Source organism: Dermacentor albipictus, chromosome 9 (assembly GCF_038994185.2).
Source record: "Dermacentor albipictus isolate Rhodes 1998 colony chromosome 9, USDA_Dalb.pri_finalv2, whole genome shotgun sequence".
NCBI classification, from domain to species: Eukaryota; Metazoa; Arthropoda; class Arachnida; order Ixodida; family Ixodidae; genus Dermacentor; species Dermacentor albipictus.
The window spans coordinates 118,528,633-118,549,556 of NC_091829.1; the positions used below are offsets into that span (position 1 = coordinate 118,528,633).

Below are 20,924 nucleotides of genomic sequence, written 5' to 3' on the forward strand. Positions count from 1 at the left end.
CCTTGAGCGTATAACAGCTATACTTGACGTATTTCGAAAGGCGAAGCTGCAACTTAACTCGTCCAAATGTCGTTTCGGCCGCCGCCAAATTACTGTTCTGGGCCACCTCGTTGACGCTTCCGGAGTACAGCCTGATCCCGACAAAACTCGCGTTGTCCAAGTCTTTCCGGTTCCGAAGACAACCGCAGACTTTGAAAGTTTTGTACGGCTATGTTCGTACCTTCGTCGTTTTGTTCAAGATTTTGCGACCTCTCACTAATCTTTTGAAGAAAGGCGTACAATTCTCGCGGGGTACTGCTGAAGCCGCCGCCTTCTCTCGTCTCGTCACTCCTCTCCTCTCCACCCATTCTCGCCCACTTCGACCCTGATGCCCCTACAGAATTGCCTACAGATGCCAGCGGTCATGGCCTAGGTGCCGTCTTAGCCCAGCGTCAGCGTGGCCAGAGAGAGATAATATTTAATGGCAAAAAGGTGGAGAGGTCGGCCTGAGTTAAATGCCTCTAGCCTGCTACTCCACGTTGGGAAGGGGTTTGGGGAATAACAGATAGGATGTGAAGAGGAAGGATGGTGATGGTATGGTGAATATGATGAGGGCTGCACAGCACAATGTTTCTGTGTAATGCGTACGTGTACACTTCACTGCACAGCACAGTCATCTTCGCGGGCAAAGGTATAAGTTACTGCAGCGTAGCGAAGAGACTGTCTATAGCGCTCACAATTTTTGCCGATGTTAGCGCCACTGGTGTATATAAACCGGACAGTAGCAGCTGCAGGGCGGCAATTAATGGTCGCAGCATGGCTTTGATGACAGAGTCGGATGGCGATATCTGAGTGCACTGTCCTTGCTCGCGCTGACAGTCTGAGGCCCGCGAGCGCGGCGGTAATCCTGTCCATACATTCGATTCGGTGCCTCACTTCAAGCAACGGTTTATCTATCGATGCCGATTCAATTACCTGCTGCTGGACCTGCGGAATTGGAGCCTGGGAGCTCTCGTCTGGACCTACAGCTTGTCCACGCCGACGACGCGTTCGTCTCCTTCGGTGTTGCACTGACGCTGCCGCCTCCTTGTGGGACATACTTGTCTTGCTCATTCGGTTCAGTATTTCTTTGTCCTTTTTCTGTTTAGGACAATCCTTGGAATTGGCCTCGTGGAGTTCGTCGCAATTCGAGCACTTCGTTTGTCCTACTGTGCATGAAGATACGTCATGGCTGCCGGCACAGCGGAGGCATGCCGTCTGTCCTGTGCAGACAGGGCTGACATGGCCTAGCTTTAGGCACTTGTGACCTTGCAATGGTCGGGGCACATAAGGACGCACCGGGCGTCTCACGTAGCCTACCTTTACATGATCAAGTAGCGTGTCTCCCTCGAAAAGAAGCTTGACGCTCGTCGAGTGACCGAAGCGGTGAAAATCAATGACCTTCACTGTTAAAGACAGAAGCCTTCGTAGCTCTTCCTCGCTGATGTCAATCACAACATCGGAGATAACACCTGCCCTGACCACTGTGCACGATGAACGACCGGATTTCTATGTGTCCTAGTATGCGGACGGTTTTCAATTTTTCTAGGGCGGCCTGCGTCGCTACTTCCACTGTGACTACATTTTATTGGTGTTGAAATGCACTTCGTTTATTCCTTTCGGAGCCACATTACCAAGGTAGGTGTTAAGAGTCTGTCTGTGTACATAATTTAAATTTTTAGAGACGTCGAGTGGCACAACATCAATCCTGTAAGTTGGAGTAGGCGGTCCGTTGGTGCCTTGCTCACTCACGTCTTTGGTTGTCTTGCGGGATTTTCTCTTCAGTCGCTTGCCCTCCACGACGGTGTAGTCATTGTCGGAGTACATTGGCTCGCTGTTGGCGAAACAGGAACCGGACGTCTTCATGGCTACGTTGCAAGCGTTACAATATGTCCCTGCGAGACGCAGTGCGAAGAGGCATGCTCGACGCAAGTGGTTGCGTGTCGTCCGTCATCGCCTCGGACGAAGTCTCGTCCAAGAAGCACAATTAAGCCTCCGCTATGATAAAACTAGCGCAGCAAGGCAGGAAGCGATGCTTGCTTAGATCACTTCGTCTTCGTCTCTGTCTTAGCCAGGATGGCGTTATTGCTTATTCGAGCCGCCTGCTCACACCATCGGAGCGCAACTATTCCAATACGGAACGAGAATGCCTTGCTGTAGTCTGGGTGGTTACGAAGTTCCGTCCTTACCTTTACGGTCGCCCTTTTTCCGTAGTCACTGACCATCATGCTCTCTGCTCGCTCTCATCGCTAAAAGATCCTACAGGCCGGCTTGGTCGATGGGCTTTGAGGCTACAAGAATTTTCATATTCCGTGGTCTACAAGTCTGGCCGCCTGCACCTAGACGCTGACAGCTTGTCGCGTTACCCTGTTGACGACCCTGACTCCTCCAATGTTACGAGTGCTGCTTGAGTATTCTCTGTGTCGCAGCTGCTTCATTTCGCCGACGAGCAACGTCGTGACGCCTACATCAGAGCACTCATCGACCGTTTTGGACACTCTCCGGCCGACACCACTCTACGCCTCTTCATCCTCACCGACGGTACTTTTTACCGTCGTAACCTTCATCCGGACGGCTCTGCGTTCCTACTTGTCATACCTAAACACCTCTGCGCAACCGTTCTAGAAGAGCTTCGCGACGCACCAACGGCAGGACACCTCGGCGTATCTCGAACCTATGACCGTGTACGTCGCCGTTTTTTCTGGCCTGGTCTTGCCCGTTCCGTACGACGTTACGTCGCCACTTGTGAACTTTGCCAACGACGCAAGAAGCCTACCCAGCTCCCCGCTGGTTACCTGCAGCCGCTCGACATCTCTGCCGGGCCCTTCCATCGTGTCGGCTTAGACCTTCTCGGCCCATTTCCGGAATCTACATCAGGAAACAAGTGGGTTGCAGTCGCGGTGGACTACGGGACCCGCTACGCCGTAACCCGCGCTCTTCCAACCAGTTGCGCAACTGATGTTGCGGACTTCCTCCTGCATGATATCATTTTGAACGACAATCTTATGGGCATTAATAAGGAATGTGCAATAGAAGTCGGTGGTAACTCCGTTAGACGGGATACCAGTAAGCTTTTGTAGGAGACGAATGATCTGATCAAGAAACGCCAATGTATGAAAGCCTCTAACTCTACAGCTAGAATAGAACTGTCAGAACTTTCCAAGGTAATCAACAAGCGTAAGACAGCGGACATAAGGAGGTGTAACATGGATAGAATTGAACATGCTCTCAGGAAAGGAGGAAGCCTAAAAGCAGTGAAGAAGAAACTAGGAATAGGCAAGAATCAGATGTATGCGTTAACAGACAAAGCCGACAATATCATTACTAATATGGGCGAGATTGTTCAAGTGGCTGAGGAGTTCTATAGAGATTTATACAGTACCAGTGGCACCCATAACGATAATGGAAGAGAAAATAGTCTAGAGGAATTCGAAATCCCAAAGGTAACGCGGGAAGAAGTAAAGAAAGCCTTGGGGGCTATGCAAAGGAGGAAGGCAGGTGGGGAGGATCAGGCAACAGCAGATTTGTTGAAGGATGGTGGGCACATTGTTCTAGAAAAACTGGCCACCCTGTATACACAGTGCCTCATGACCTCGAGCGTACCGGAATCTTGGAAGAACGCTAACATAATCCTAATCTATAAGAAAGGGGACGCCAAAGACTTGAAAAATTATAGACTGATCAGCTTACTGTCTGTTGCCTACAAAGTATTTACTAAGGCAATCGCAAATAGAATCAGGAACGCCTTAGACTTCTGTCAACCAAAGGACCAGGCAGGATTCCGTAAAGGCTACTCAACAATAGACCATATTCACACTATCAATCAGGTGATAGAGAAATGTGCGGAATATAACCAACCCTTATATATAGCTTTCATTCATTACGCGGAAGCGTTTGATATAGTCGAAACCTCAGCAGTCATGGAGGCATTACGGAATCAGGGTGTAGACGAGCCTTATGTAAAGATACTGAAAGATATCTATAGCGGCTCCACAGCCACCGTAGTCCTCCATTAAGAAAGCAATAAAATCCCAATAAAGAAAGGCGTCAGGCAGGGAGATACGATCTCTCCAATGCTATTCACAGCATGTTTACAGGAGGTATTCAGAGACCTGGAGTGGGAAGAATTGGGGATAATAGTTAATACAGAATACCTTAGTAACTTGCGATTCGCTGATGATATTGCCTTGCTTAGTAACTCAGTGGACTAACTATAATGCATGCTCACTGACCTGGAGAGGCAAAGCAGAAGGGTGGGTCTAAAATTAATCTGCAGAAAACTAAAGTATAGTTTAACATTCTCGGAAGAGAACAGCAGTTTACGATAGGCAGCGAGGCACTGAAAGTGGTAAGGGAATACATCTACTTAGGGCAGGTAGTGACCGCGAATCCGGATCATGAGACTGAAATAATCAGAAGAATAAGAATGGGCTGGGGTGCGTTTGGCAGGCATTCTCAGATCATGAGCAGCACGTTGCCATTAGCCTTCAAGAGAAAAGTGTATAACAGCTGTGTCTTACCAGTACTCACGTAGGGGGCGGAAACCTGGAGGCTTACGAAAAGGGTTCTACTTAAATGGAGGACGACGCAACGGGCTATGGAAAGAATAATAATGGGTGTAACGTTAAGGGATAAGAAAAGAGCAGATCTGGTGAGGGAACAAACGCGAGTTAATGACATCTTAGTTGAAATCAAGAAAAAGAAATGGGCATGGGCAGGACATGTAATGAGGAGGGAAGATAACCGATGGTCATTAAGTGTTGCGGACCGGACTCCAAGGGAAGGGAAGCGTAGTGGGGGGCAGCAGAAGGTTAGGTGGGCGGATGAGATTAAGAAGTTTGCAGGGACAACATGGCCACAATTAGTACAAGACCGGGGTAGTTGAAGTATGGGAGAGGCCTTTGCCTTGCAGTTGGCGTAACCAGGCTGATGATGATGATGGTTCTATATTTATTTCTTAGTAGTTGAAACAAGAATTTTAATCGAGTGTGTTTCGCTCTTGTGGATAGCGTTCGCAAACCGGACTGGGTTAAAAGATTTGTTGGCGAGTCTGTACGTTTATATTTCTTATGGATGAACCTCAGAGCTTTCCTTTGTATTGATTCTTGTTTACTTATGTTAGTCAGTGTATGCGGAAATCTGACTGTGTAAGCGTATTCAAGCACAGGCCTTACAAATGGTGTAGGCTAGCAGCTTCGTTGTCTTGACTGCGAGCGCCAGGCTTCTTTTTAAGAAAAATATTTTGCGCAGCGCCTTTGAGATTATATTACTGATATGTTTGACCCATTTGAGCTTCGAGATTAATGTAACGCCTAGATATTTGTGTTCTTTAACTTTGTTAAGTGTTGTTCCGTTAATATATGAACATCCGTACACAAGCACAAAAACAGTGCGAAATAAGCAAAGGAAGATAAGGGCAATAATAGCGAGCTAGAAATTGCGTAAACAGACGATCGGCACTGTTAACGTCCTCGGCAAGGCCTCGTCCTGCTCCGCAGTCGACGCGTGAGCCCGCATCTCGAATCGCAGAGTTTCCTGCGTGCTGATAAGCCCGAGCAACGAGATGTACTTCTTTTCACGAGCAGGAATGCAGCCGGCACATCTGCTCAGCATGGTGTGAGTGTGCACACACCCGCACCGGCGGAACTGCACAGCCGATTGGGCACAGTGTGACGTTACTTGGCTTCGTCACTTTTGCAGCCAAATACGCTACGCGCCTCGGGATGGCCTTCCAGCTACCCACGCGCGCGCTTCGATGGAGGACAGCACGAGTGCGCCTCGAGGTTCCCTTTATTTACCGTCTCGGTGATCAAGTGGGAGAAAGCTTTAAGTCACGCAGTTGCAGCCATCGCAAGCGAACTTTCACGTGAAGTCATCCCATTCACATTTTCTGTCTCTCTAAAATTCGGCCCAACCCTGCATTCGTCGGACCCGCGGCCCAGTCGGCTGGGTTTGCGGTAGGTTTTAATCGACGCGCACTCGTTCGTGTTAGAGTGTGTTAGAGAGTTTTAGAGTGAAAAAAATGGCCTTTTCTCGCTGAGTAGCCGCATGTCCACAGATTATGCGAGCGCGCGGCGAGCGAACTGTATTAAAGCGGAGATGCGCTTCGCGGCATATTCAGCGTAATTTCGCCGCGGGCCCTGAGACCGATTGCACGCGAAAGCTCTTATACAGTGGTGCTTCATTTCAAATGCAAATTTATATTGACACCTTTTTTCTACGTATACATATTTGATGCATCGAATATACAGTATGACGTCTTCGATTTTGCTGTCGTTGTCAAGCGCGTCGTTTGCCAGCGAGCGCGCGTTCGCTGCGCCAACGCCCGGTTTTTTTTTTTTTGCAGAAAGTCTGTGTGGTAAAATTTTTTTAATGGTTTTACTTGCTTTGGTGCGCCCGCGACTCTTCACTTGTAAATTTAGCCAGGTGAGCTGCTATTTTTAACACTGTTTTCTAAAACTAATTTTTTGCCACAGAAGCCGCCTATCCGCAACATGAAACTACGAAAGAAAATTTTATTGATATCGTGTCATTTTACACGCTATTTTTGTTGGTGGAATATCGACCACGGACAATTATCAAAGAAAACAAACTACACTGAACTAAACCAAGTTAATTGACTGCATGGCGCGAAGGGATGCAGATGACCAATGCTCTTCTAGGTGAATCTCAGCTTGTATAGACATATGTATCAAAGACATACATCTAAAAGAAAACTTATATTATAAATGCACTGATTGAAAAAGTGCCAACTATCGACCGTCAGAAGCGTGTTTGTTTTAAAAGCAGCGCCAGTCCCAGGTGAACCAATAAACTTTCCGAGAAAATAATGAAGGCAATTATTGGACGTTAATATGAAGAACAGTTTTAGGGAAAGTATGTTGCATATGGTACTCACTGTATCGGGGAGACCGGGAAGTCCTTACCTATGTAATCTCCATGGCTTGTCTGGTGATCTCCTTCGACGTGCCAGCAGGCGAAATGAAGTAAAAACATATATATTCTAATCGAATGGTGTTTGCTGTTCAGATGGTGTTAAACTTCAGAATGAACTATTAAAAATTATCGAAAAGCCGTTCCCGTCCAAATGTAAGCATAACAGCACTTTTGAAGTATAGAATGAATGAATGAATGAATGAATGAATGAATGAATGAATGAATGAATTAATGAATATTTGATGTTTAATGGCTGTTGCGTACTCCAGGGTAGCGTATCGTACTGCTGCCAAGTTGTAGCGACGCCTGTTCATCGAAACTCGACCGACGTTATTATTGGGTAGCGTGGCGTTGTCGGCGGGCTGCAGGCATCCGGTAGATCATGGCGACCAAGCAAGGGCGAGATGATTTCTAGTGCGAAACTTGCATGGTTTATTCAAAGGTTGGTGATGTTACGTTTCGCCTACGACGCGCGATATGGCCGGCGCGGATGCAACGGACGTCGGGGCTTCGTTCAAAGCGGCGGACATTTTGGCCCGTTCGGAGCGGCCGCGACGCATCCCCGCCGAGCGCGTCCCGGCATGTTCAGTGCCACGTGTCTTTGTGTGTGCGTGTGTGTGTGTGTGCCCACGCTTGTCAAAGCGCGGCAGCCGGGGAGAGGAGCTCCCCCAGTGTGAAGCGAGGAGGTCTGACCGGCGCCGGCCCGTCTGATGCGTCACCTCCTTGTTCCAACGTGTCTCTCAGTCCATCCGTCGCCGCTGTCACGTGGTGTCGTCCCGTGACCTTCCTTCTTGCCCGCGACGCCAAGAGTATAAGAGCAGCTGCCCCCGGACGCCAGGAGAGAGGCTCCGATTTCTTCTGTTGAGTAACGTGCTCTCCCGTCTCTCTACTTCGGTCGACCTGACCGCCCGCTCTTTGCGATGCTAGAATAAACAAGTTGTTCTGTTAGCAGTCGCCTCATGCTTTGCTGGGACCTTCGGATGCTTCCAGTGTGCCCCAGGCCGCCAGGCCAACGCTACCCTTGGGGCTTGCGACCCATTTGCAACAACGGGCGCCAACGGTCCGGTTGCAACAACGGGTGTCAGCACTGAGGTTCCGACAGCTGGTGGCAGCGCTGAGATTCCAACAGCCGGTGCCATCGGTGCGGTTCAAACAGTGACAGAAGATGAGAAGAGCATGAAGTGATAAAAAGTTCATTTCGGAACCCCTTAAATAGGCTCTCTACAATTGTGGGAGGGATCTTGCTTCCGTCGACGTCAAGTTACTGGCCCAGAGTCGGATTGGCGGGAAGAGGGCCCCGCCTCGGGTTATACCGAGCCTCCTGGAATTGTAGACGCTTGTCCGTCTCTTTTGCGCTTTGCTGGTTCATGGAAGATCTCCTGTAGAGTTTGACCATTCCAGGAAAGGGTCCCTCTAAAGTCGCGCGCGCGCCCACACACAGACACGCACACACACACACACACGCACACGCACACGCACACACACATGCACACGCACACACAAAAGAGGCCTGTAAACGCTGCTGAGCTTCCGCCACCCCGGCAGACACTCGAAATGGTCATGGCGAATTAGGAAATCACGCTTCATTTCGACGAGGCAAGGTGTGAAGGTCGGGTGAGAGAAAGTCCTTTCTGCACGAGGTGCTGGATGCCAACCGTAGCAGTAGAAGTCACGCCTAATTTCGACGAGGAATGGTGAGAGAAGGTCGGGTGAAATTCCTTTCTTCACGTGGTGCCAGACGCCAACCGTAACGTGGCACAAGGGCCAGGTAAGGCCAAAGAGCGCCAAACTAATTTTTCGAATTAAAGTGCTAAACTAAAGTGTCAAATGTGAGTGGCGGATGCAAGCGAGCACTCTTATTCTGAATAATTGTTCCTGCTGGAGAGTCGTGGCTGTTGCCCAGAGGCGCACCAGTTCATGAGAGAATTAACGCACGGGAGATAATCGGTTCTGCTAAACAAGTTCCTATGTGTTATTCAATATTCAATATATTGGCGCAGCATGTAAATCTGCTAACTTGATTCAGATAAGGAAAACATTTTTCTGGCGGTATCGCCATGTCTGCAACCCATTAAAACTGGGTGCCCCATGTGGTACCACACTTACCTCCTTAACGAACACAGCAGATCTACCAATATCTATCTCTACGTGTATGTGAGGCATGCCGTTCGTTTAATTGCTTCATTATTGTTCTTATGATAGGGCACCGGATAACTGAAAGCAGCCGTTTATAATACAGAAGCAGCTTAGTTACTCTAACGTCCAGTTGGGAACGGCAATAAATTTAGGCATGAAATATAAAATAAGAGCAACATTTTTTGTTCTCAGAAATCAGACTCGAGGATAATTTTCTTCGTTTACACCCCTGAGAAAATCCGAAGGACGCGGCTTCCTCCTTCCTTTATATATTTAATTGAGCAATTCTGGCGTTTGCTGATAATTATGACTGATATTACGCGATATGATTATGAAGCACCCTGTTCAGTTCTCATCACCTCGGGTTTCTTTAACGTGAAGCTAAACAGAAGCACGCGTGTGCTTTTCCATTTTGTTTCCATCGAATTCCGTGACCTGGTTTGAACCCGTACGTGAGCTCGAGTTTAGCAACGAAACGCCATATACATTATGTAGCCACTAATTAGGCTAGCTAGCCGCCTTTTTTTTTTCATTGTTAAGCACGAACTAGACAAAAAATTTCACGCGGCTTACGGGCCGAAGATTAGCATACATGTGATGGCTACCTACAACTGTTCTTGGCGCCCCAGGTCTTACCGCAATAAAAGAACTCGGCATTCTATTGCGCGAGGAAGACGGAAACATAAATGGAATGTTGCACTGCAGCTTTTTCCTTTTCTTTTTCTATAAGAATACCTCCCGTAAATCTGAGTGCAGGGCGCCGGGTGTGGAAGATATGTTTTACTAGTTTGAAGCGGCAAGCAGTCTGTTTACATCTGTTTTTGCGTCTGCGTTACGCAAGACCTACTGATGCAAAACTGTATGTGCAAAAATACACACGAGAGATACATGCTGCTTGAAGAACAATATAAGTACTTGTTCTCCAAAAGGAAGCGTGCAATAATGCAGTAGAATGAAAGCCGACACTGCGACGGCAATGCACGCGTGATCACCGAGCGGCATTAAAAAAAAATTAAAATGAAATAAAAAAAAGCGAAAGAAAGGCATTGATTCCCAAGCCATTCTTACATGTCATATCCAATTACAAACACCCTTTGAGCGGTGTGAACGCGTATACCAGCGCGCGAAGTAGTACGAACGGACGGACGGACAAATGGATGAGCGTCCCCTTTGGAACGTGATGTCTGGGTGGGTTGCGCCACCTGAAGCCCCCCAATCCACATTTCCACCGACCAGGTTTCTTGGTCCGACCAGGACCAAGGAAGCGATGGTGGCGCGTGGATGGAAGGGCTTTAGCGCCACCAAGCTCTTGCTATTATACTGCCTAATGCCCTGTCTAGGTTCAAAAATAAAAATATATATATATATATATCCAATCCACTTCGATTGCAGTGCCACCACAGTATTTTTCGTTGTCGCGCGCCAGCCACTCGCCCCACTTAAACATATTCTAGCGCACTCTAGTTCGTGTGCTTAGCCAGCAGCTCTCTGTACATTTCCTTCCAATATGGTTGCGCGTCTTCGGTCGACGATTGGGAGGTATTCGCTTATCGTGCAAATGGTAAACTGGGCGAGTTGGTGAGCCTTCGTTGTTGCGAAAAGCGCGAACGGACAAAGACGAATGAAGAACACAGGACGCCCACGTTTCTCGAGTGCTCAGTTGCAATGCGCCCATTGGGGTTTTGGAACACCCGTGCGCTTAGCGCCTCTAAACAGTTTCAGGTGCTGGTCTTGCGCGGCGCTGGAGGACGGCAAAGCTATCCCCCGACGTGATCACGTCTTGGGCCGGGGTTACCCGGCCACCGTTTTGCCGCGTTGCACTTCCTCCTCTCTCCGTGATCGCGCGTGACGTAGTTTGTTTCGTGTGGTCGCGCAGGCAAGGTGTTCTCCTTCTGGAGTTCGTGCGAGTCCCTGGTGCCGATCGCGGGCAACCTCTTCTCCAGCCTCGTGTTCAACGCCGTGCTCGAGATCGACGCCGGGCTGCCCTTCTTCATCTCCGCCGGACTGATGGCCTTCCCGCTCTGCGCGGTCACGTGAGTCTTCTTCACGGTCGAACGACCACATCCACTACATTCAACAGCGAGTCATAGTAAAGGTGTATTACTCTAAAACTGGCGTAGATGTAGAGCTGAATTTTTTGCCACCCACTTATGCCTCGCAAAGGCAGAAATCTAGAAAATGTTTTAAGTTGGTGTAATGCCAACCTATTATCTATTAATGCCACCAATACTAAATTTGGTGTATTTTCCTCACATCAACAACACTCGGCATCCTCCCCTTCCTTAACTTTCGGCTCACACTCTCTCTCCCAGTACATGCTCATCTTTTCTTGGGATTTTTCTTGACTGCAGCTTGAAATATAAAGATCACATTTCTCACATCAAAACAAAAATAGCATACGGTATTCGCGTTCTAACTAAACCTCGTCCCTACTTTACACATAATACAATAACTTTCGTTATACCACACACTCATTCACTCTCATATTAACTATGGCATATTATGCTGGGGTAACACTTATAACACTCACTTGGCCTCCCTCCAGGTAATCCAGAACCAATCCATAAGAACTATTACAAGCAGTTCACGCATTGCAAATGAAAAGTCCCTACTACATGAAAACATCCTAACCATTTCAGAACTCACCAAATATAATCTAAGAATTTTATTCTACAAATATGTGACTAAGGAACTACCATCAATCTGCTTCTCACCTTGTGACCTGATAGCTCATAGTCACACTAGATTTGCACTCAATAATAATTTTTGTCTACCTAAAGTGCGAACTAACTATGGTAAACAGACTGCGGAATTTTCCTCGATATCGTTTTGGAATACTCTACCACCTATAATCAAAAATGCAAAAAAAAACTATACCAATATAAAAGGGAACTGAAATCATTCATAATAAATACTTACTGAAATTGTCCATGTTTGTTAAATTTTATTCAGTTTTTTTTTTATATTGTCCTGCTGTTAACAAGTGTTCTTAATACTCATATGCTATAAACATGTTTTGATATTATACTCTTAGCTCTCATCTGTACTACTGTTGCTTTAAACATTGTATAACATCATAAGTGTCTTTAACAGGAGGTCCCGATACAGTCTTTGACTATGGGACCTCCTTATGTATGCTACGTACATGTAATTATCTGTATTTTTACTAACAAATAAATTATGAAATTATGACAAAAAAATCATGAGTCAGAAATCTTCGAGATTGCTTTTAAAACTGATACCTCTCTCCTTCCTTAATTTTGTGCATCTGTGTGGGTGTCTGTGTGTGCGCGTGTGTGTGTCTGAATGTGGGAGTGCGCGCGCGCTATACTGGTCGCCGCCCCATAAGCGCACCCCCCCCCCCCCCGCCTTAGGTTTAAGGGAGACTTTGGGCCCTGGGTGTAGCGGATATTCTAGTTGACATTGAAAAGAGAAAAACATGGAGCTAGGCAGACCATATAATGTGTAGGGCAGATAAGCAATGTCTATTGGAGAGTTACAGAATGGCTACCAAGAGAAGGTAAGCACAGTCGAGGGGCAGAAAATTAGGTGGTGTGATAAAATTAGGAAATTCGCAGGCACGACTTAATATCTGCTGCCGCACGACATGGGTAATTAGAGATCGCTGGAAGTGGGCTTCGTCCTGCATTGAACATAAATATAGACTGATAATGACGATTATTTAATGGAAAGTTAAGTAATAAGTGATCGCCAATACCGAGTAAACCTGCAATATAATGGGGAAAATGTGACCTTGTAGTTAAAATTCAATAAATACTATTTGAAGAACCAGGTGCATCCTATTTTGCGATTATTTCCAAGTGGGTGTTATTGCGAACGAATTAAGGTGCAATATCTTTCAATACTCATACCAGGACGGCTTCTCCTCTTCGGTCATCATCACCGACCCGCATCTTCAAAAATTTCAGTTTCATTTACATGGGCTGAGAGCCAAGTTTCCGTTAAAACGAGAAGCTTAGTATGTCACGTGTCAACAACAGATGCTGAAGGGTCGTGTTTGCATAGAGCTAGTCCGAGATTCGTAAAAAAAAAGGAACAGATAATTTATGTGACGAGGAATGACCATTTGCCATCGCGTGACCGTAGGATGAAGCAGTAGATAAAGAAAATCCGCTCTAGCTTCTCACGCCTTCTTTTTTGGTGCCGTTTCAGCGGGATCTTGCGGACATTAAAGTATCCAGGCTGGCAGATATGGTTGAAAAAACTCTCCCGAAAGGTGCACGTGAATGTATTTTCTGCTGCCCAGAAACTTTCTAGGGTTTTTACGGCTACAGGTCCGTGCTCGAGAATGCACCGAGAGTGTGTCGTAGGAAGCACCAGTCTCCATTCGTGTCCTGCGCACAGCGTGTGGTTTATCTCATTCCATCCTCATTGCGGCGAAGTATGCATAGGGCAAACCGCCAGATGCCTTTACGATAGATAAAGGGAGCGTGAACAAAAGTTGAGCCGGTATCGGTACAGGCATTTATCAGTGCACTGTGGTGATTGTGGTTGCGAACCGTTGCGTCGGAGTGCCGTGTGTTGCACAGAAATGGGGATAAATGTGTGCAGGAAATCGTGGAAGCGAACTAGATTGCAAGAGTGGGTGCTGCTTGCGTCAGCACCCAGTCCGTAGCACTGAGTAGAAGCGAAGTGGCATAACCTGGACTCGGCTGGAGTGCGCGTGCGGTGATTGGCCCTGTCTGTTTTCGTGTGTGGCCACTTATCTGGTGTTATTTCTGGTGTACGAAAAATTTCCGGTATATTCGAAACACAAACTGAAATGAAACCGAGGGCGCCGTACTTTTCATTATTTGTTATCTACGTCGCTGAAGCACTGTGGTTACAGTGATGTATAAAGCCGACTGGTTCAAAAATCTGTGCTTCCGGTTATGAAACGCGCTGATCGGAGCGAACCGAAATTATGCTGTCCTCCTGTGCCGTGTTTTGTAGGGGGAAACACACGATCTTCCCGCTCTACACGAAACAATTTGGCACTCTCACTGCGAGCCACGCAGTTTGTGTTTTTACACGTTCTTGTGACCGTCTGTGTGCGTTCAGCTTGGGACCGTTAACGCTGTTATGCGCTGTTAACGTTGTTATACCTATAAAGCCACAGTTTGTCTTACGCTTGATATTATACGAACGTCCGTATTGCTCTGTAACGAAGTAGCAGCACTGCGCACCGTGTTAAGGTCACCGCTTGCAGACGTCCGCTCGTGCGCTGCCTGGAGTTGCAGAAGTCCCCGTTTCCTCGCAGGTACTGCCTGTACAGAGAAGTGGCCGTGTACTCGACGCTTCCTCGAAACGACGTGGACTGTGAGCGGGACTCCAGGGCCACTCCTGCCGCCGTGCCCTCCTAGCAGTGTGCAGCGCGACCTCCTTTAGCATCGCCCGCCAGCCGCTGGTCTTCCGGCCTGCGAGGTCTTCCCATTCTTAAGTGCCAAGCGACAAGTCACGCGGGGGTGACACGGCGCCCGCGCCCAAACCACAATCACGCCCGCTGCTGGCAACGGAACGCCTCCAATGACTTTTGTCACTCGCGCGTGACGCACACGTCGAGCAATATCGCGCGACAACCTCCTGTTGACTTAGTTGGCACGTATTTATGTAACCCGGCGCAGGCGCATAGTAAACGGGAGGTCGACCTAATACCGTCTTAGCCTATAAAAAATGTCAGTAGAATGTGGTACTGATGAATGGACGAAAGACTTACGGGCGGTCAGGAATCTGTGAACAATTTTTCGGGACTAAGGGATCTGTAAAATTAAGAAATCAAGGTGCCTGTGCGAGACACGATTGTAGAGTCAAAATTAAGGAGTCTGTGTGAAGGAGAGATTTCTACAGGTTGCGAAATATCTGTGTGTGCACTTGACATTGTGTGGTGAGCTATCTTACTAATATCACGTACGAACGGCCCAAACTGAGCGGGCACGTAAGAGAATATTATGGGAACAAAGAAAAACTGCGCAAAAAAGGACAAGACAGAGAAAGAACCACACGACACAGGCGCAGACTAACAACTGGTTTAATGCTCCAACGCCTCTTTCCTACCAACAACAGAACGCATGCGCACTACCCCACTTTTCGGCCGGACTAAGATTGTCGGACGCGCAAGGGATAAGAAAGAGCTTGAAGTAATCGAAGCTTTAGAGATCGCGAGATTAGGGCCAGATAAATGTGTTAGTGAGGCTTCCATACATTTGTACCGCAAGGAGTTGGCGTTTCTAGGCTCGACTACATGATAGCGGCATTGGTCTTTGTGGTTGGTGCGCATGCGTTCTGTTGTTGGTAGGAAAGAGGCGTTGGAGCATTAAACCAGTTGTTAGTCTGCGCCTGTGTCGTGTGGTTCTTTCTCTGTCTTGTCCTTTTTTGCGCAGTTTTTCTTTGTTCCCATAATGTCATACCAACTAGCCCCTCACCGTACGCTTCTAGACGTAAGAGAACTTGACGGAGCGCAGCTGAAACGCGCGTGCATGAAAGACGGACGAGCATTACGGATGCGATAGACACTCTCGGACTGCTTTCTGGGCAAGGAAATCTGTACGGGCGCAGAGCTTCTGTACACGCGCCGCTGCGCCAAGTAGTCCAGCGGCATTTCACAGCTCTTTGGGCGTCGTGTAACAGACGCTGAAACGGCGTAGCTTCTACGTGCGAAGGTTTCGCGTTTGCCCAGACGCGGAAACGTGGGGGAAATAAGTCAGATTTACTCTGGCGTATTTTGTCTTGTCTTCCTTTCCCCAGGCAACGCAAAGACATCCTGAGGTTGTCCGCAGGATGTGGAATCGCGGGTATTTCAACATCCTCAGGCCGTCCTAAAGTGTCGTCAACTGATCCTACTTGGATTCATTTGTCCGTCCAAAGAACACACTGTGAACATTCTTTGGACATAATGCCAGGATCATCTCTGGACCACTTCAGTACCTTTCCAGGATGGGCCTATGCACATTTAAATAAGCCGTGAATGTGATTACATACTGGTGCTGTACAGTTAAATTGCATGTGTAAATGTCACTGCTGACCCAAATCCATTTCTTTCTCCAAATCACATACTGTAAACATTCTTTTGACATTTTGCCAGGACCATCTCCGGACCACTAAGGCTTGTTTCCAGGACGTGCTCATGTCCACATCTAAAGAATCCATGAATGTGAATATATGGTGGTGTTGTACCATGGAATCATTTGTGTAACAGTCACTGCTGACCTACTCTTCAAATATCTCATGTACACATCACAATGCAGTGGGTAACACACTTCTTTTTGCAAAAAATGTTTCGAAAAAGCTTAAATATAAAATTTATTATAAAGACATGAATACATAAGGCATCCCTCTTAACGCGCAAAGAAATTGTCTGCGTGCTACAGCAATGCGAAAATGGGTAATAAAGTGTAACCTACTAAAGGTTACTAGATGAGGAATCAAAATACAATCCTTAAACATTAAAGAACGGAAAAGTAAAAATGAGTATTAGAATGAGAAAATTATCGTTAAAACAAAAACTTGTGGAAAAAAGTCCTCTGTGCTGTGGTAGGAACATGCTGCACTTCAGTGAGGCGTGTGTTGTCACTTCAACGGCTCATGAAAAGACGCGCAATGAGTCACAGATTCAGTGTCTCTGACCTACTTTTACAAGAAAAACAAGGGAAGCAAGTGAGAAGACATGCCAGTAACTTAACTTAGCAATTCGAGGTGTACTCTTCAATTAAAAGGGAAATTTCGGAAATTAACTCTCAATTAGGAAAAGGTACAGGCGTATACCTTCGTGAGAGAAGGTAAGGCGTGCAGACGCAAACACGAGAGAACCAGACAACACAAACGCCGTCTGCGTTTTCTGGTTCTCGTGTCTGTGTTTGTATGCCTTACCCTTTGTCAGAACGAACCCCTACCAAACTAGCTCAACTTTCTGTAGTTAAGCATATACCATACTTATTCGATTGTAAGGTGAGTGTGTAGTTGTGGGACCAATGAAAAGAAAACTAGTATGAACAATAATATCAGGTGATATACAGTAGCTGATGAATTATTGAGACCTGTCAGCATTCGGCAGGAATACCGAAAAGCACAGCGCCTCTTCTTACTCCCGAGGTGTCGGCGGTGGATGTTAGCAGAATAAACCGAATGGCCAGTTGGGATTATATGCGGATGTTGCCTTATGGCGTGGCATCCTAGCAGTGCGCCGCGTGCTGCCACTAAAGCCACGTTTCAAGGAGAAATTCACGTATAACCCACACTTCATCTTTATTAAATTTTATTTTAAGATGTTTGGCATGGAATGTACGCACAGAATACCATACTGGCTCACCTACTAAAACTTATTAGTTGCTGCAACTCTCACTACTGCTAAAATTAGGATTGCCAGAAATGTGGCACTGCTACCGTCATATTGAAAAAGTCACTGAATCTATCAGGGTAGAGTATCAGGTACGGGGTAACTTCTAGGTTGAAAATTTCAGAAAAATACCTCGCCTTCTCCTTGTATAAATACGGGAAGTGGACACTTCATGCAAACAGAAGAGTACCAGCGTAAAAAACCTGTAGCCTGTGTGCATATTCCGCTAAATAATGTTAAACTGCCTAATATAATTATGTTTCTGATTGAATATATAAGCACCTTTCAGATCAGCTGCAGGAAAACCTTTGAAGTATATTCAATAGTTAAATGCTTTTACGTGGAAACCTAAATTCAATATTTACGCGAACCCATCAGTAGAAATACTCACCAGTGGCTTTCTCATACTGTTTGTTATTTTTTCTAAGCTTTTACCCAGCATGTCTGAGCCACGTTTTTACAGCGTCCTCAACTTCGCTTCCTTTTACAGTTTCAAATGTGCACTTAACACTTTCTGCAACAATAAAGAGGTGCTCTGTAGTTATCTTGACAGTCAGTCACGACATAAAAGAGAGCAGGGTCATAACAGAAAGTCTAAAAAAAAAGAGTGGGTTGCAGTTTAGTTTACACAATTTAATGCTGTATATTAGCTGTCAATAAAAATATTCCAGGATATACATTTAATTCAGTTATCTTGCTTACCTGACCACGATGGGGGGCAAAGGTTTATGAGCAAGATAGTGACAAACTATTTTATCTGGCAAGAGCAAATAGTGCCGGCTTAAAAGTGGAGAAAGATTCAAACTTCACAACTGGCATGTTTCAGTTATGCGGCTAGAAACCACACATGGCCTTTGAAGGTGTAGTGTGCACTCAATGTAGCCCTCCTGATTATTTTATCAGCCAACAGGTAGTACTTGTTCAATTTATATTACGCATGATGCACCTATGTGGTTCTTCACAAAAAGTAGCTAAATTGTACATGTGCTCTCTTCAATGTGAACTTATTTGGTATTCAGCCAATGTGCACACAGAGTTCTTGTCGAGACAAAATTTTCAAAAATGATTAAAAATCAATAGCAGAAGTACTCCTTAAAGGTGCAAGGTGTTGAAGGGCCTTAGAAAACTATCCTGGCACACCACAGCCAACTGCTGAAAGCTACATATTATGTGTGTAGTTTAACGCTAGAAGTCCATTTGCCTGGAGGGTGAAGGGGAAGAAACTTGCCAAATGCAGAAACAGGATACTGAAAAAAAGATGTTTGTAGTAACTGACATAAGTGCAGTCGTGGATAAACAGGATACAGTGTCCACCAGGTAACACTTGAAAGACAACTGAAAATTGAATTACATAAGCTATTGTACTTACTATATATCAGGACACACGTTGTCAACGACAAGAACTTGTTTCCTTTTTGTCCGAGCAAACTATAGTGAACAGCCACTTCCTGGGTAATGAGGGCTTCAAGAATGCGGCACGTACAAAAACTATCATTTCTTCCTCCTAAGGCAGCGAGTTCCCGTATCTGCAATTCACAAGGTTTTATACCATTATAGGACTACCAACAGTTCAGATCAGACTAAGCAATTTTTTATTGCAGGTGAATTTTCAAAAAACCCATAGACTGAAAGCGAGTTTCAGGATGCAGTGCACGGTTCAGTAAAACATGATTGAAGATTTTAAATAAGCATAAATAATCCTAAACAAAATCCACATCTTATACCAAACAGCACGCTACAAGTTTCTAGCATGGTACTATGTTTTCACAGGCGTTTTATACCTCAGATGTCAATGCTTAGTATCTCATAAAAAAAGTTCAATGCAATTCCAAATGAGAAAGTAGTAGTTTTGTTTTATTTCATTTATGCACTTAAAGAAGCCCTACAAGGGCACTGCAACAAACCTCTAATAGCATTGCTATACCGTCTTCAGTCCCACTGTCCACACCCATGGACAACTTTCATCCTTCTCATAAATAAACAGGAAGTGATAGGCTAATATATTCGGTGTAATGGAAAACTGATTGCAGGTGGCAGCATATGTCAAGCGTGTAATCCTTTTGTTGCAACCAGTTTTTCAGGAGATTGAAACTTTGTACATCATGTACTGCTACACCATCAATGGCAAAAATTATTAATGTGCAGAACATTTTAAATGCCGCTAGATATGTAGCCATGCACATATGTAGTGGCATGTAGAAATTTTGTAGTGATAATGCCATTAGAAAACTATAGAAATGGGCTCATTGTCCACACACATATAGGTGTTGACATGAGTATTTGCCCACACCATCTCTTCAAGGAAGTAGCCATTTTCAGGTTTGCTAGAGACCAGTTGACATAACTACTGACTTTGAAGGGTACTGTGTTTGGTTGGATCTGAGGAATATACATGTGCATTGTTCACAAAATTAGTCCTTTAAGACACAGCAATTGTACATTACTTGTTTGTTTTCTAAGTGCAAAAGGCTAGGTGCATTTCACAGTTATATATTTTCATTATTTATTCCCCGTGATGTTATGTAATGATATGTAACAGCCTATGCAATGCTTGTAAAAGGGCCTTTACGGTACATGAATAAAACATTTTTTTACCTGGAATTAAGAACTGCAGTGCACATAAAACCTGCTACATATGCTACAAGCAAGGATACTTGCTTATTTCATACACAGAAAGCTGGAAATGTTTACCGTGAGATATGTCAATCAACCTCACGCTTATAAAATTTGTGTATAACAATGCTCCACAAAAAACGCTTACCAACTTTGACTTCACTGCAGCACCTTCTGAGAGGTCTTGATCAAACAGTTCAAACTCAGTGATGACACAAAATGGTTTTTCTAACAAATCTGCCTCAGGCTGTGGTTGTCGGTCACATAGCTTTGCTTTTATTGCATCTAGTTGGCTTCCTAGTTGCTTGAATCTCGAGATTACTGTATAGAAAAGAAAATGTGTGAGGACACTCTGGCTGATCAGTTAATATTCGTGCAGTTGCCAGGTTTAGTTTGGTTTTAGTTTTACGCAGTCCTTTATTGATAAACAATAACTAGCTCCTAGCCAACTGTCGAAATCAGAGCTGACTGGTGTGGAACTTCAGCACAGTATAGTCACCCATCCTTCGTTTTCGCCAAGCCCACAAGAGTGGTCGCTTTGCTATTACAAGAGTATCAGTAAAAAATATAATTTAATAATCTTCTTTAATGCCTTTTTGCTATGTTGAGTTCACTTGTTGGGCTCTGGGAACTCGGAAACATTGCTCTGCCAAGCATTCTGTCCACCTTTAGTCATAAGCCTGCAAAGTGGTGGCACCACATCTATAAGCTATGTGAAGAACAGTGTGAAAAGGTAGCACAGGCGAGTTGTTTTCATGGAAAAATCCGATTAGGTTTGCTAAACGATTTTCCTTACTGAAGTGCAGCAAATATTTGAATCGGGAATTGCTACACTACCAATTATAATGGCAACATGTTACGTAAAAAGAGGGGGTACTGTATTGTTAAA

General features: G+C 45.6%; 1 protein-coding gene across 2 annotated transcripts in view; it reads left to right on the forward strand.

The window, feature by feature from the left end:
• The window catches only part of LOC135911256 (lysosomal proton-coupled steroid conjugate and bile acid symporter SLC46A3-like), a 99,440-nt gene extending 79,417 nt beyond the window's left edge, over positions 1-20,023 (forward strand). For both annotated transcript variants that reach the window (XM_065443452.2, XM_065443451.2), the window contains 2 exons: positions 10,967-11,123; positions 14,351-20,023. In XM_065443452.2, coding sequence (XP_065299524.1) covers positions 10,967-11,123; positions 14,351-14,453 — 260 coding nt within the window. In that variant the 3' untranslated portion in view covers positions 14,454-20,023. The remainder of the gene's footprint in view (positions 1-10,966; positions 11,124-14,350) is intronic.
• Positions 20,024-20,924: the final 901 nt, after the last annotated feature.